Source organism: Salminus brasiliensis, chromosome 22 (genome assembly GCF_030463535.1).
Source record: "Salminus brasiliensis chromosome 22, fSalBra1.hap2, whole genome shotgun sequence".
In the NCBI taxonomy this organism is placed as follows: domain Eukaryota; kingdom Metazoa; phylum Chordata; class Actinopteri; order Characiformes; family Bryconidae; genus Salminus; species Salminus brasiliensis.
Window position 1 is genome coordinate 692501 of NC_132899.1, and position 17230 is coordinate 709730.

Below are 17230 nucleotides of genomic sequence, written 5' to 3' on the forward strand. Positions count from 1 at the left end.
CAGAATCCTGCAGGAGCTTATTCATTTCAGAAAGTGTAAGTGTGTGTGTGTGTGTGTGTGTGTGTGTGTGTGTGTGTGTGTGTGTGTGTGTGTGTGCACGTGTTCACTGCAGATGCACTGTTCGGGAATGCTGTGGCACCCTGAAGTGGCCACTCAGATGATTTTGGCCTCGGAGGACGACCGGCTGCCTGTTATTCAGATGTGGGACCTGCGCTTCGCCACGTCACCTCTCAAAGTGCTAGAGAACCACACCAGGTCCGGACTGCACCTTAAACATTCAGACTCCTTTAAACTTCATCTTCACCTATCAGACAGATCAGAACAAACTCTGTGTGTGTGTGTGTGTGTGTGTGTGTGTGTGTTTTTCTTAGGGGGATTCTCTCCGTATCGTGGAGTCAGGCTGATTCGGAGCTGCTCCTAAGCAGTGCTAAAGATAACCGCATCCTCTGCTGGAACCCCAACACTGCAGAGGTTCACTCCGTTACCCCGTTCCTCCGTTTTCTCATTTACATTTACAGCATTTAGCAGACACTCTTATCCAGAGCGACTTACAAAAGTGCTTTACTGTTTACCCAAAAAACCCAGCTAGTTAGAATAGACTAATAGTTTAAAGATACCTCTAAGCTTTAGACTCTACTAAACACAAGACAATAAGGTCACCATGGTACTCTATTCGCTATTCGTCCAAGTCCTCTCAGAAGAGGAGGGTCTTCAGTCTGGGTTTGAGGACAGTGAGTGTTGGACTCTGCTGTTCGGACACCCAGGGGAAGTTCGTTCCACCACTTCGGTGCAGGACAGTAAAAAGTCTGGACGCTCGTCTTCCGTGGATCTTAAAGGATGGCGGGTCGAGCCGAGCCGTACTTGAAGCTGGAAGGGCTCTTGGTGCAGATCAGCTTTTGACCATCGCCATCAAGTACGGAGGGGCTGGCTGGTCCAGTCTTGGCTTTGTAAGCCAGAGTCAGGGGTCTGAATCTGATGAGGGCAGCAGCTACAGGAAGCCAGTGAAGAGAGAACGCAGTAGTGGAGAGACATGGCTGAATGTAGGAACGTTGAAGACGACCCGTGCTGCTGTGTTCTAGATGAGTTGCAGGGGCCTCTTCTCTCTTAACCTTTTTTAGCCGTATGCAGTTCAGTCCATGTTCTAGATAACAGTGAGTCGTACAGTGTCACAGTACACACACGTCCGAGTCCAAACCTCAGAACCCTACAATTTATAACTCCTCCGAAACAAACCCAGTGACCCAGCGTGTGCCCCCCCACTTTACTCTAATAGGCTGCTCCCAGGCACTGGCCATGTCTGACTGATGGACTGAGATGGGGTCAAGGCTTTGTGTTGGTATTATTCCTGTAAGGAGAGCTTTGCAAGATCTCACTGTGTGAACCAGACAGTGTGTTCTGTTCTGTTACCTGTCACAGGTGACCTATGAGCTGCCTACAGCCAATCAGTGGTGCTTTGATGTTCAGTGGTGCCCCAGAAACCCCGCCCTTCTGTCTGCTGCCTCGTTTGATGGACACATCAGTGTGTACACTGTGATGGGAGGCTGTCTGGAGGCTCAGCAATACAGCACTGTTGATAAGGTAATCATCATCCTCATCATCGCCAGGAAACCTGCTGTTTATCTCTACGTCTGTGTCGTTCAGCACCACCATCCAGACGCTGACTGATGCCTGCTGAATGTGTTAATAATACATCATATTTAAGGTGCAGAATTTAGTTTAGATAAAACTCTTCATGGATTTAAGCTCATTTTTAAAGAATGAAACGTAAAACAGACAATAAATAAAGACTAGATTTCCGATTGATGTCTGTGTCAGAGTGTTGTGTTTGATTGAGGGCGGTGTTTTGTGTTTAAGATTTCAGCTGCCTTTGACCCTAGTGACCCATTTGGGACAGGTCAGGCCCTGCCTCCGTTGCAGGTCCCCCAGCCCACAGCAGCCCCCACCATCATTCCCCCCCTCAGGACCCCACCAAAGTGGGAGCGTAGACCCATTGGAGCCTCCTTTACTGTAAGTACTAAATACATGGACACACACATGGTTTCCATAAGCATCTAAAAGTTGAGAAGTGTTTGTCTCTCTCTGTCTCTCTGTCTCTCTCTCTCTCTCTCTCTCTCTCTCTCTCTCTCTCTCTCTCTCTCTCTCTCTCAGTTTGGTGGAAAGTTGGTAACCTTTGAAAACCCCAGGCCTTCCCAGCCCCCCCCTTCTCCCCAGCCCCCCCGGCAGGTGTATGTTAGTCAGGTGATCACGGAGGCGGAGTTCCTGCAGCGTTCCCGGGAGCTTCAGGCCACGCTTCAGTCCGGCTCGTTCGTCAGCTACTGCCACAACAAAATCTCTAGCGCCCCCTCTGAGGCGGAGCAGGACATCTGGAGGTTCCTACTGGTAACGGCCCTGTTTAACCTGAGAGTTGTGCAGCAGAGCACACGGTAAACTAGGGCTGTGTGAGTAATCCTCCCTCTCTCTCTTTAAAGGTCAACTTTGAGGAGGAGGCTCGTGTTAAATTCCTGCGGCTCTTGGGATTCAGCAAAGATGAGCTGGAGAAAAAGGTACAGCTGTGTTCTGCAGGTTGTAATGTTTAGTTTTCTAATTAATTATATGAACATTAATTAACTGTGGTAGATGGATTTGGGTTTTTCTGTTTGTTTGGATGCCAGAAAATCCACACACAGTTGTGGTAAATAAAAGAAACCCGACCCTTTTTCTCCTGATTTGGTTCTGGAAATTAACTCACCGGTTCGTGCTTTTACACACTGATGCTGTTCAGACTGAACTTTTATAGCCTGCCTTTTCTGATGATTGTAAATCTGACAGATCTCCTCCAGTTTGGGGAAGAAACTGCAGCCGAATGGACACGGGCTGGACGTTAATGACCTCGCGGAGAAAATGCAGACACTGTCTGCTCAGGTTAGCTTCAGCTTTAATCTCTGTGTGTGTGTGTGTGTGTGTGTGTGTGTGTGTGTGTGTGTGTGTGTGTGTGTGCTGGTGGAGGTCATAAACCGGTAAATCAAGTAGATTTACCAGTTTATGAATCAAGTACATTTACATTACATTTACAGCATTTAGCTGACACTCTTCTACAGAGCGACTTACTCGTATTACAGAGACAGAGGCAGGTCAGTGTTGTGTTAGGAGTCTTACCCAAGGACTCTAATTAGTGTAGCGCAGCAAAGTCACCCAAACCAAAGAATCGAACCCTCCATCTCCCACATGGTGTAATAGCTCTATTATAGTTCTGGACCCGGATTTTCCATCAGCAATCGTCTGTGGTTGGAGAGCAACTGGAATCCTGAGAGTCCCTGTTGTCTCTTTAACTGACTGTGTGTGTGTGTGTGTGTGTGTGTGTGTGTGTGTGTGTGTGTGTGTGTGTGTGTGTGTAGATGGCAGATGATGGAAGTGGATCTGCACCGCCCCCTACTGACTTCTTCAGCCAAATACAGAAAGAGAAAACGCCTTTTCCTATCCCAGTGTCTGCAGGTACACATGCGCACACACACACACACACACACACACCCTTCCTCATCCCGGTGTCTGCAGGTGTTTGTCTGTAAAACCAGATGTTTAACCACAATTCACTTTCCTCCACTGTTTAAAGTCCTACTCAGAGTTAAAACTAAACATTAGGAATGAGCAAATATCCGATCTGTGAAAGTGTTCTCGAAACCTGTCCTGCAGTGAAAATAGCCTAAAGACCTTTTCTTATTCTATTATCTAATGATTATTTTTAAATGAAGCTGCTGTGGGGTGATTTTCATTGGTAATATTCACTCTGCGTTCACACAGACGAGTGTATTGACTCACAGACTGGTGAGTTTAGTGTTATGGGTGTTAAATCTTCTAGATTTTCTTTTTGTTTCTTAACAGAATGCATAGTTTAAACCGGTGGACATTTACACCCCAAACTCTGATTAAACACCTCTGTAACCTGCAGATCCTGCAGTTCAGTCCAGTGCAGTGCTGCAGAACATTTCCACAGACTTTAGCGACCCCCGTTCTCTCCACCCTCTGCAGACACAGACGGTCTGATCAGCCAGGCTCTGCTGGTGGGGAACTTTGAAGGAGCGGTGGATCTGTGCCTGAGTGACGGACGCTACGCTGAGGCCATTCTGCTGTCCATCAGTGGAGGAGAGGAGCTGCTGAAAAAAACCCAGCAGAGATACCTCAGCAAGCAGACCAACAGAGTCTCTATGGTACCATCAGACCCTGTGTTAGAGTGTATACCTCCACAACCACCCAGCCTTAAAGTGATGGTATTGGGAGGGGGAGAATCCAAGCCAGGTCCTGCTTAGTGCGTCTTTAGTTTTAGATTAGTTTAGCACTGGAGCTACAAGGCTAATGTAGCTAACAAGTAATGCAGCTTTTCTACACCAGTTAGCATAGTGCTAACTACATGCCTAAAGCATCACACCCTTTCCTCAGGCCGTGTGAATCTTTGGGCTGCTTCTTTAAAACTGTGTTACTCCATTAAACATGAATCCAGTAAACCTGTCCTGTAACACGGCTAGTTCAGGTGTGGACCGCAGTCTGAGCTGGACTCTGCAGGCTCTTACTTCTCACTGCTGTGTGATTTATTGCAGCATCACAGTAATGGTAACATCAGCTGTGTGTGTGATAACTGGGAGCTTTCTGAGTGTTGTGTAATAAACCAGTCAAGTTTCTAAATTTCCTTCAGGATAAATAAAGTACCTATCTACCTGTCTGATCTGACTCTGATCTTCTTTGTTGTTTAGCTGATTTCGTCGGTGGTGACACAGAACTGGAGGGATATTGTTCAGGCCTGTGAGCTGGACAACTGGAGGGAGGCATTAGCAGCACTGCTAACTTACGCCAACCCTGAGGAGTTTGCTTCACTCTGTGGTAGGAAAATAGCTCAGATTTATGATTAGACTTCATCCACTTCAGAAACAGAATTTAAACTGGTTTTCTTAGTTTAGTTTAGGAAAATGTCTGTTTATTCGTGAGTAACCTCCTATTCAGCCTACAGCCATTTAGCCCCACCCATTCGGCAGAAGGAAGGGCAGCCAATCAGAACAGAGCTGGTTTCTGTATCAGTGTTAAAGGTATTGTGTCTGTGTGTGTGTGTAAGTGTAAGGGAGGGCTAGGAGAGAGAGGTTGGTGTAGAAAGGTGTTCTGAGTGCTCTCAGCTATAAGAGGAGTTCAGAGGAATAAAGCAGAATAAAAATGTTAGATTTGATTGGATATCCAAACCTGTAAGATCTAAAATATTATAACAGAGCCCCCTCTTCACACATTGTCTGTGTGTATGTGTGTGTGTGTGTGTGTGTGTGTGTGTGTGTGTGTGTGTGTGTGTGTGTGTGTGTGTGTTTGTGTTTGTAGACACCCTGGGCTCACGGTTAGAAGCTGGAGGAACGGAGAAGCGCTGCCTGCAGGCCTGCCTGTGCTACATCTGCTCTGGAAACATCCATAGACTGGTGGAGTGCTGGAGCTCACAGAGAGACTGTACTACTCCCCTCACACTGGAGGTAAACACACACACAGAGTGTTGGGTTCTCACAGGTGTATCACAAAAAACATACGTGAAGCGATGCAGAAAGTAACCGATGGGAAACCCAGTGAGCCAGAGACGTCCCCTCTTCCTGAGCTCACACGGTGTCCCCTCAGCTGGAGATGGCGTTCTGCTCCACTGTGGTCTCAGCAGGCCGGCTTCTCTGTTCTTACCACAGAAAGCAGAACTTTTCCTGCCAGTTGCCATAAATACATTTTAAATATGAAATGTTTAAAGTGTGTGTGTGTGTGTTTGTCCTTTAGGACCTGGTGGAGAAGGTGATGGTGCTGAGGAAGTCTATTGAGCGTTTGAGGAACAGTGAGGTCACCGTGCAGAGCTCAGTTTTGGATGAGAAACTCATCCATTATGCAAATCTACTAGCCAATCAGGGCAGCCTAGAAACCGCACTAAGCTATTTACCTCCGAAATCAGACCAGGTATGCGCGCATGCACACTCACACACACCTGTTTAATCGGACACTGATACTACTGACTCTCTCACTCTCTTCCTCTCTCTGTTTCTCTCACTACCCCCCCCCCCCCCAATTGTCTCTGTAGGCTAATCTCCAGATGTTGAGGGAACGTCTGTGTGTTGCTCAGGGTTCAGCAGCACAGCCACATCACCCTAAAGCTCCAGCAGGAGGTGCTATTCCTGCCACCGCACACACAGCACAACCACAGGTAAGATTACCATTACACACACTACAGGGAATACTCCCCCAAGTATTTACTCTGGATCGCCTCCAGGGGGCAGCATTATTTTACCTTTGAGCCTGAAGCCCTGCTGGAGCCGGATTAGTTGAATTAATGTGATCAGCTCATAAATCAGATCAGATTTACAACCTGACGCCACAGAGGACTGATTTCACTGCAGATCCATACTGGGTTAACTGGTCAGGTACGAATGGCCACTGCAGTAACTCAGTGAACGCTGAGGGAGCTCTGTGTGGTGGAGGATGATTTGAGTTCATAGCTCTCTGTGGACAGAATGTTTTGTGGATGACGGACGTTATTTACCTTTCTCCTCGCTGGCATCAGTGACAGACAGGCTGGCCTTCAGGAGTCTGATCACACCGTCTATGCTGGCAGGGTTAGGAGCTACAGATGGACTGGTCAGTGTGTGGAAATAAAGATAAGTGGTAAAGGTTTTGTAAGAGGACCATGAACGCTGTGACCCAGAAATCACAAAATTCACTTTTGTAATACCACCTCCTCTCTGAAATGTAAACTTTATTAAAGGAGGAAACATTCCTTTATTTGTATATATATATATATATATGTATATGTATATGTATATGTATATATATATATATATATATATATATATATATATATATATATATATATATATATATATATGTGTGTGTGTGTTTTACCCTATAGGAATGATTGGGTGTTTGACCCTCAGTTAACTTAAACCTCTGATCTAGAGCCGGGACCCGAGGCAAGGTCAGTATTTATGTTTGTTTACAGTCTCTTATGGTGTGTGTGCCTTTCATAGGGTCAGTTCCCTCCTGCAGTGCCCCTTCAGATGCCTAAAGCAGGAGAGACTGCGATGCCCCCTGTGTTTACACCCCAGGTTCCACACACCACACACACACCAGGAGTGCCCCGCCCAGCCAGACCTGCCTACCCACAATACCCTGCTGCAGCTCCAGGTACCAGCCAAGTGTCAGTCCGTCCCTCAGTTCCTCTTTGTTAGTCTCTCAGTCTGTCTGTCCGTCTATTTATGGATCTGTTCATCCACCAGTGACTCCATTTAGGCTTGGGGTTAATTTGATCCTGCTACTCAGGACCTGGGACTGATCCAGGCTTTTTTAATAGATATCAGCTTTTAAGGTTCCAGTCTTTAGGCTTGCTGTAGCCGAGCCATCTGCCATCTGTAGATGCCATTAATAGACATGATCCTCAGCTGCTCCAGACGAAACTACCTCAAACAGCGTTCATCTGTGATCTTATTTCAGTGAGGAAAACAAATCAGAGTCCCGCAGTTACAGTTTGTACATATTGAGGTTGCAAAGAGGTAAAAAAAAAAAAAAAAAAAAAAAATACATATATATATATATATATATATAAACAAAAAAAAAAACAATCTGGTAAATTAGGGGTAATTTCCCATAGGATCTGTAGCTCAGGAACTTTGGAAACGTAAACTTTCCAGGGAACTTTGGGAATTAGGAATAGGAAATGTTGAATAATTTAAAGGAACTATATTGTACACAGTCATCAAACAAAAAAACTTTACCTCAACTGCAGATATGAAGGCATAACAGTTTACCTTGGAAATTAACAGGAATTAATGGGAAATGATGGGAAATAAAATGGGAATATTCAAAGCTAAAGATGAGAAACTTAAATACAGTTGTTAAAAAGTATAATCCTGGATAAAATAATTAGACTACTGCTGTGGATTAGCATTAGCCTAGTTTAACTGTTGGGCTGCATTATTTATAAAAACACAAAGATCTGATCGGATCAATATTGTTTGATTGTCAGCAATAAGAAACTACTTAGTTAGTCTCTCTCGCGCTCTCTCTCTTTCGCTCAGGGTTTTTACCCTCCCAGCCTGTAGGAGGCCCCCTGATGTTCCCACCCTCCAGTCTGTCTGGCCCTGTCCCCCCTCTCTCCTCCGCTCCTGGGGGTATGGTGCCAATGATGGCTGCTCCTCCACCGCCTGGATTTCTGCCCTCCACCTCCATGCCCCCTGTGCCCACCAGTTCTCTGCCTGGGGGGCCTGTGCCCATGTTTTCTGGACCTTCAGGACCAACATCAGCACCACAGAGCATTGCCCCCCCGCCCCTGAGCACTGCCCCCCCACCTGCAGGTGTGGGGTATCCACAGGGAGGGCCCGGAGCACCCGGGGCTAAAACCTACACTCCGTCTGTCCCCCCTCCTCCCACAGGTAACACCCTCACCTCGGCCTGTGTAACAGATTCAGAACAGTCAAGTTTTAATGTGAGAGTGCCTGAGATGATTGGGTTGTTCACTTTTCTAATTTTAAAGGTTTTATTTATTTAGGTTTCAGGTGGTTATAAGAAGACAGTTGCTGTTTTAGTGCAGTTTTACTCCCAGATGGCAAATTCAGGTCCAGAAATCCAGAACCACTCTGCGACAGAGCCATCCAGAGCCACCCAGGTTGGAACTGGGGTGGATGTCTTACTTTCTGGACCTGGATTTGCCACCTTTGGTGTTGGTGGAGTGTTTAGTATTCTGGTCTATGTTTCGTCAGACACCTTCTGAGGCATCTTCATCCACTTCTTTACCAGCTTTCATCCACTAAAAACACAAAAAACTAAGGATTTAACTCAGTAATGCTGTTCATTCATGTATTTATTTATGGTGTTGTTGAACATTTTTGGTTTTATAGTTTTGATTTAGTTTGTTATTTTTGTGTAACTTGCAGGATTTTTCCCTTGGCTCAAAAGTCTTAGCGAGGAACAAGGTGACAGGGAGGAGTGTGTGTGTGTGTGTGTGTGTGTGTGTGTGTGTTTGCTTTGAATGGAAAGCTAAGGAAGTGCAAAGTTAGTTCACCAGTGTCAACTGCTCACTGACCCAGAGTGCTGTCAGCATGCTCACACCATGCTCTGAGGTGCGTGTGTGCGTGCGCTAGGCCTCTCGTGAAAATTACGCAATCAACTTCCCGTACAATGCGCCATTTCTGGGTTCAGCCATGCTGTAGCTGTAGTTGTGTCACAGTGCCAGATTTGTAAGTCCACTGTAACAATCCCACAATGCACTGCAATACATAGTGTACAAACGAACATGGAATACCCATAATGCATTGTGTTGTTTGGTTTGAAGATTCGTCAGCAGCTTCTCTGAGGGAGTAACGAGTTCACACACACAGAAAGTGCACAGGGCCGTTCAGACACGGCTACAGAGTGGCCTGTCACAGGTCCACAGTTTGGTAGGCATGTGAACCCGGAACAATTCTCCAAGTTTATCCATCACAGTCTGGAGTTCAGTTTCCTAGTCTTTCACACAGCGTTGGGGAAAGGATCTGGGCCCTCATGCACGCCGCGCCAGTGTGAGAACGTTAGGCTTTAAGCAGAATGAGCAAGCAGAGCCTGGAATGCTGATTCTGTTTAATAACAGTGGTTTTGTTTATTTATGATATTTAATTTTTTTTTTTTGCTCATTCAAAAGGATGTAATTCTTTCAGCTCTTATTATCATTATATTAGCAGCATAAAACCCTTTTAAAATGTCAGTCATTTGTCACTGTTTTCTGGGATGGGTAATCCTGGCAGGCCTAGTGTATACAGGACTTTAGCAGTGCAAGTTATTAATCATATGCTCTGGATTAAATGGTGCTTTTGGAAGCGTTGTGGTGCTTGGCTGTGCGCTAATAGCAGCAGCTCCAACAGGCTACGCTAATGCGCTACTGATAAGCTGTTAATAATAAGCTGTTAGCATGGTCTTTCACCTGTTCTCCATGTTCCCACTGCTGGCTTCTCTCTGCGCTGAAACACTCGCTCTGCAGAACAGAAGCACAGCAGGTTCCTGCAGGCTGATCTTCACCTGTGTTTCTTCTCCAGGAGCTCACGATGGCTGGAATGACCCTCCTGCGGTCCGTGGTGGCCCCCGACATAAAAAGGTAACACTGTTTACTTCACTGTGATACACACCTTTTACACATGGGTGTATGTTCAAAGGTGTTTTAGCACTGTGTGTGTGTGTGTGTGTGTTGTAATGATCATGAATTGGTGTGTAATTGATTGATTGGTGTACAGATTCCTGGAGATTATACTCCTCCTGCCCCCATTACTGCCCCTGTCATGAGTTTACCTACAGAGGGCGCTGTGTCTCAGGACAGAGTGCAGGTCCCACCTGGAGCCCCTCAGGAGCCCAGCCTGCAGGTGAGAGGAACAGCTATAATAAACTCATGCAGCTCTCCGACTGGAGTGAATACTTTTCAGTGTGGGATAAATGGAGGCTTTACTGTGTGTTTGTGTGTGTGTGTGTGTGTGTGTGTGTGTGTGTGTGTGTGTGTGTGTGTGTGTGTGTGTGTGTGTGTGTGTAGGTTCTTCAGCAGCTTCCTGCAGAGCGAGTGGAGCACAAAGAGATTCCAGCAGAACACACAATTCTGAAGAGCACCTTCGACAGCTTAGTGCAGCGCTGCCAACTTGCAGCTACAGACCCGGTACACATACACACACACACACACACACACACACACACACACACACACACAGAGTACAATAGAAAATGCCCTCCAGTAGTTCTGGCACACAGACCCAGAGTAGCTGGAACCTGGATGATGACATGCTTTCCATTTGTGAACCCAAACTCATGGAATCAAGCAGCAGAGGTTCTCCAGGTCTCCGTGTAATTCGTCTGTACTCTGTGAGCAGACAGTCCCATATAGATCTGGTCACCTGGGAAACTATTCCAGCTATAGAAAACACCAGTATAATGAGTCCCAGATTCACTGATACCTCTATTCATCTTAAAATAAACGTAGAATGACAAAATAAAATGACTGTCCTTCTGAGCTCATATTCTCACCACGTGGAAAGTTCAGCTCCAGAAAGAAAAAATCCACCCAGGCCTTCGGGACTAAATACTGGGATGGATTTTTACTTTCTGGACCTGAATTTTCCACCTCTACCTAATATGAGTTATACATTTTCATTTACACTTTTACTAAGAAGCAGTTTGAACAGTGAGTACCTCCTAGAGCTCAGGTCAGAGGGTGGCCAAATGAAAGATTGGATGATTTGGATAGTTTTTTGATTTTTGATAGTTTTTTTAATGAACAGATTTCAAACAGTTTAAATTGTTGTATTAGATTATAACTAGATCTGTTCATTTACCTGAATTGAATTGTTTGTACAAAGATAAAGTGTGTGTGTGTGTGTGTGTGTGTGTGTGTGTGTGTGTGTGTGAGAGAGTGTGTGAGAGAAAGACATGGTCCAGCTGTGTGTGTTTACCCCTGACCTTCCTGTGTTTTCTGTTTCTCTTCTCCAGCAAACTAAAAGAAAGCTGGATGACGCCTCTAAGCGAATCGGGAGCTTGTATGATAAACTCCGAGAGCAGACGGTGAGAAACATTCTGTTTCACCAAAGCAAACAGAATTATATTAATACACTCACAGTTCAGTTCCCTGGGTCCGGACCAAGCAGGAAAATGTTACGCTGTCAGATCCACACAATACACACGCACACGTGTATAACAAAACCATATAAACGTTGTCTTTATCAGTGTTAAACCAAGCTTGTAATAAAGTGCCGGTGCTCGTTTATTTAGATGCATTTGGTTCGTATTGTCTTCATACTTCAAACAAACTAAACCAGTCTGTTTAGAAACGGGCTGAGACCCATCTGCTCAGACGGTCTCAGTGCACACCAGAGTTTGACCATGGAGAAGAACACTGGAGGTTCTGTTCTGTTCAGAGTTAAACAGACCGTTAATGTGGAGACACCTTCCTGATATTTACTAAACCACCCCCTCCTGTCTCCCCCAGTTGTCTCCCAGTATCCTGACCGGCCTACACGAGATCAGCTGCTGCGTCTCCGGCCGAAACTACCAGCGGGCGCTGGAGCTCCACACGCAGGTGGTCAGCAGCAGCAACTTCAGCGAGATCTCCGCTTTCATGCCCGTCCTCAAAGTGCTCATGACCATAGGCAACAAACTGGGGGTCTAACCCGCCAAGCCAACACCCCGCCCACTCCTCCGCAGTATTAATCACACACTCAGACACCGGATCAGAACCTATTTATATTCTTTCTTTTTCTCTCTTTTGATGTTGATGAACTCATGATGATGGTTAAGGTTGCACTGCAGATCCACTCAGATTTATGTTGTTGTTATTCTTAGAGGGAGCTGAAGAGCTGACCACCTGGGTTACTTTCAGTTCAGGCTAAAGCTAGCTTTAAAGACACACACACACACACACACACACACTTGTCCGGTGTGCGGTCAGTAAATCTAATATCTATCATCATGAGGTTGGTAGAAGGTTGAACTTGTCTTAATGTCACTGCTGAACTTCAGCTCTTTAGCAAATATAAACATAATATCTATGTCCTGCAAAAACCTTGTATCTCAATTTTTCTTGACATAAATCTGGCTACAATTTACAAATTATTATTATTTATTTTTTAATTACTGTATCAGAATCTCATGATAAATGGACCAATGGAAAGATTGCTTTCTACTGGATTCTGGAGGAGAATTTTGATTGCATTAGCAACAAGAGTGTTAGTGAGGTCAGGATGTTGGATGATGATCACCACCCCATCTCATCATCCCCAACTCATCCCAAAAGTACTGGATGGAGCTCCTCCACCACCATCATTCCAGAGAACACAGCTCTTCCACTGCTCCACAGCTCCTCAATGCTGGGGGGCTTTATACCCCTCTAGCCCACGCCTGGCATTATTAGGCAGCATGGAGCCAATAGGGGCATGATGTTGATCTGCTCCAGAGAGTCCTATTCTATTGGGAGTGCAACTTAAAGTAGCTGAATGTATTCATTAGAAGGGGTGTCCACAAACATTTGGACATGTATTGTACAGTAGGTGTATCAGTACTGGTTCCTCTGTCGTGGATCAGCTCAGATCACTAATTAATTTAGTTTAGTTTTAGCAGAACTGCATTAAGAGCTTAGCGGTGATTTTACAGTTCTAGAGATAGCTAGTGTTTAACTCTGCAGCTAAAGCTAGGGCTGAGTTAACCCTTCCCTCTGTATACACTTAAATACCTTCATTTCATTATGAGATTATTTCTGATTTGATTAACTTTCAAAACCAGTGCTTTTGAAATTTGATGGATAAAAAGACTTGAAACAATCCAGATCTGTTTAATTGGGTTTAAAATATAATGATATTCTTACAGTGACCTCATAATGAAGAATGTTATATATACTGACATGAATTTATTGAATGTTATTAATATATTTCAAGGATTGTCAATGATTGCAATTGGCAGACCTCCCAACATCAGCTGATTAAAATGTGTGGACTATTGTGGAATTCTGAAAGAACAGGTTCAGAGCTGTGAGCGGTTCAGGCTGTTTACTCTCATTAAGAGATTGTTGATCTGATGGTAAAATCTGGAGTTTAGAGTAAACAGTAGAGCAGGTCTGCATGGTTAACGCTGGTCTGATTAATAGGATTAATGACCTGAAGTTTAGATCCTCTAAACCCCAAACTGGTCAGTTCTGCTTTGCATCATTTATAGTTTACCTGCTCAAATACACAGATATTAAAACTGAACTGCTGTAAAAGTCAGATAACCTCCCCCAGTCAGAGCTGGAGTTCTACAGTGGAGGTTCTAGATAACCTCCTCCAGTCAGAGCTGTGGTTCTACAGTGGAGGTGAAGGGAAGCAGACGTCTGAAGCTCTAATAAAAGCTCCTCACAGAAAGTTCTTCACCTAATGGTGATGAAGACGCTGCCTGATGCCTGAGACACGGTTCTACCAGAGTTCTGAGAAGAGTTCGGCTCTAGAACCTGCTTTTAAAATCAGATCATTAAAATGGTGGAGGGATACATGCTGCAGGGTGTAGTGCGGCTACAGAAAGTAGTCCCTAAAGAGAACTGGATTAGTGGACATTCTCCACTATTTTACTATCATCATCGTCATCATCATTCCATATAAAACTCAGAAGACTCGTGTAGCTGCACTGGTGGGTTTGAAAAGGAAATAACTATATCTGAGTTGTAGTCATGGCGACCAGCACCTGGTTCCATTCACCACCACTGTAAAGAGATCAGAGTGGGTCCGTTTTACACCAAACCTGACTCTGAATGAACTCTTCTCACACACTGAGTAAATTCTAAATGAAAGGTTTATTGTCTTATTAGGATGCAGTGATGAGTAAACAGTATTTAGGAAGGTAAAATAATAATTGCATTACAGTGATTCAGAGTATTCATAATATGTATTGTCTCTCATGATCGTTCCTTGTCCATCCATTACTAATGATCGTACATTTAGAGGAAAGCTTGTTTGTGTGAAGGTTTGGCCAAAACTTAAAATGAGTGTTTATAATAAACAGTAAGAAAAAGTGCTTCCTTTAAAAACAACGTTCAAACATAAGAATACAGTCCTGATTAGAGTTTTCCTTTACTGGAGCCGCTGCTGGATAGATGCTTCATTACTGCTGAATTTGATCAAATCTGAATTTAAATCTTAAAAAATGTTGAATTGAAGAATAAAAATTGTAATTTTGTTCTGGGATGTCAGAATGTAACCTCCAGCTTTTTGTGGCGTGTGTGTGTGTGTTTGAAGTGCCTCTGTTCTATAGTTGCATGATTAAACAGTTTCCTCTGCGGTCTGTTTTCTGTACATTTTCTATTTCATAGGATTTCATAAAAATCATCACATTTTTATTCCTGTCTGATAAAATATTTATTTGCTGCTTCTTATATAATATAATAATTAACGCAGGAGTGTTCATGTGTCTTTCAGTAAAAAAATGGTTTATTTCAAATCAGTTTGGTGTTCAGGATATTTTGTCCAGGTGTGAACATGGTCAGTAAGTGCAGATGTTTCTGCAGTGCAGTACCTTTCTGCTCCTTTCTGTAGGAATAATGGTTACTGTATGACCATTGCTGTGGGTCAGGGATCAGATGTACCTTGACTAAAGGGTTTATTGATACAAGCTTCTGAGTGAATTAATAAGCACTTCTGAAAAAGAGCTTCTGCTTAATGACAGAAATGTAAATGTTGCAGAGGAGAAATCTGAAGGACAGAGTCTGGTTTGCAACAAGCTGAGAACTATAACTCATCTGCTACTACACCAAGGCTTCAAGCTTCTGCAGATGGAGTGACCACTGAGGTCTCAAAGGAGAGGGCTTGTAGTTCCAGGGATGTACAACAGTTTCTGGTTTCTAGTGAGTAGAAACCTGGGTGTCAGAAGATAGAAAGAAATGATGAGTTGATTGCAGAGCAAAGTATCCAACAAGCAGATATCCCATGTGAGAAAGTAATTACCTACTTTAAACAAAAATCCTGTACCCAACATGTCCCAGAATGCTGTATCTGCCCTTCACATGGCTGTGGAGAAACCGGAGCCCTGATCCTTGAACCCTCCCCAATTCAGTTATCTGTGTTTTTCAGTATGAAAGGCTTGTTTGAGGCCCTCCAGCACCAGCGGTGGGTTTTCTGTTCTGGATCATTGTTCTGCTGCAGAACCTGATTATAGTGCTGTTGCAGCTCATGAACAGATGATTAGTCTATACACACGTGGACAAAATTGTTGGTACCCCTCAGTTAATGAAAGAAAAACCCACAATGGTCACAGAAACTTGAATCTGACAAAAGTAATAAGAAATAAAAATGCTCTGAAAATTAACCAATGAAAGTCAGACATTGCTTTTCAACGATTCATCAGAATTATATTAAAAAATAAACTCATGAAACAGGCCTGGACAGAAATGATGGTACCCTTAATATTTTGTTGCACAACCTTTTGAGGCAATCACTGAAATCAAACGATTCCTGTAACTGTCAATGAGACTTCTGCACCTCTCAGCAGGTATTTTGGCCCTCTTCTCGTCGTCCTGTTGCAAGACCCATGACCTGCAACTGAGACCACGCTTTCTGACACTGGGCAGCACATTTCTCTCTAGAATCCCTTGATAGAGATTTCATTGTACCCTGCACAGATTCACGGCACCCTGTGCCAGATGCAGCAAAGCAGCCCCAGAACATAACAGAGCCTCCTACATGTTTCACAGTAGGGACAGTGTTCTCTTCTTGATATGCTTCATTTTTCCGTCTGTGAACATAGAGCTGATGTGTCTTAGCGAAAAGTTCCATTTTTGTCTCATCTGTGCATAGGACATTCTCCCAGAAGTTCGGGGCTTGTCAACATTGTTTGTCCCAAGTTTGGCAAATTCCAGTCTGGCTTTTTTGATTTATTTTCAACAATGGTGTCCTCCTTGGTCGTCTCCCATGACGTCCACTTTGGCTCAAACATCGACGGATGGTGCGATCTGACACTGATGTTCCTTGAGCTTGAAGTTCACCACAAGTTTTTTCTGGGCTCTTTTGTTACCATTCGTATTATCTGTCTCTTTGATTTGTCATCAATTTTCCTCCTGCGGCCACGTCCAGGGAGGTTGGCTGTAGTCCCATGGATCTTAAATAATATGTGCAACTGTATTCACAGGAACATCAAGCTGCTTGGTCTTATAACCTTTACCTTTAACATGCTTGTCTATAATTTTCCTTCTAATCTCCTGAGACAACGCTTTCCTTCGCTTCCTTCGCCTCTGGTCAATGTTAAGTGTGGTACCATGTCACCAAACAGCACAGTGACTACCTGTAGCCCTATCTATAGTCCCATTGACTGATTACAAGATTGTAGACACCTGTGATGCTGATTAGTGGACACACCTTGATTTAACATGTCCCTTTGGTCACTGTATTTTCAGAGGTACCATCATTTTTGTCCAGGCCTGTTTAATGAGTTTACTTTTTAAAATAATTCTGTTGAAGCATGGTTCAAAATCAATGTTGAATTTTAATTTTCATAGAATTTTTATTTATTACTTTTGTCAAGTTATTTTTGTGACCATTGTGGGTTTTTCTTTCATTAAACGAGGGGTACCAACAATTTTGTCCATGTGTGATATATACACATATATACACATAGATATAGATTTATTTTATACACCATTTGGTTGTTTTGGCTTTTATGCAGTTTTTTTGTACAGGGTCACAGAAAATACAATGGCTCTATGCCATTCTAGAAGCACCTGGGACAGCATTACCAGGGC

At 44.0% G+C, this 17230-nt stretch overlaps 1 protein-coding gene across 2 annotated transcripts in view; it reads left to right on the forward strand.

Moving 5' to 3' along the window:
- sec31b (SEC31 homolog B, COPII coat complex component) overlaps positions 1-14777 on the forward strand; it is a 20378-nt gene extending 5601 nt beyond the window's left edge. For both annotated transcript variants that reach the window (XM_072668102.1, XM_072668103.1), the window contains exons 7-26: positions 113-255; positions 372-471; positions 1417-1578; positions 1855-2007; positions 2149-2379; positions 2469-2543; positions 2809-2901; positions 3375-3471; positions 4006-4184; positions 4725-4851; positions 5332-5477; positions 5764-5937; positions 6059-6181; positions 7002-7158; positions 8049-8402; positions 10038-10096; positions 10233-10358; positions 10523-10642; positions 11470-11541; positions 11966-14777. In XM_072668102.1, the coding sequence (XP_072524203.1) occupies positions 113-255; positions 372-471; positions 1417-1578; positions 1855-2007; positions 2149-2379; positions 2469-2543; positions 2809-2901; positions 3375-3471; positions 4006-4184; positions 4725-4851; positions 5332-5477; positions 5764-5937; positions 6059-6181; positions 7002-7158; positions 8049-8402; positions 10038-10096; positions 10233-10358; positions 10523-10642; positions 11470-11541; positions 11966-12145 (2871 nt within the window). In that variant the 3' untranslated portion in view covers positions 12146-14777. The remainder of the gene's footprint in view (positions 1-112; positions 256-371; positions 472-1416; positions 1579-1854; positions 2008-2148; positions 2380-2468; positions 2544-2808; positions 2902-3374; positions 3472-4005; positions 4185-4724; positions 4852-5331; positions 5478-5763; positions 5938-6058; positions 6182-7001; positions 7159-8048; positions 8403-10037; positions 10097-10232; positions 10359-10522; positions 10643-11469; positions 11542-11965) is intronic.
- Positions 14778-17230: the final 2453 nt, after the last annotated feature.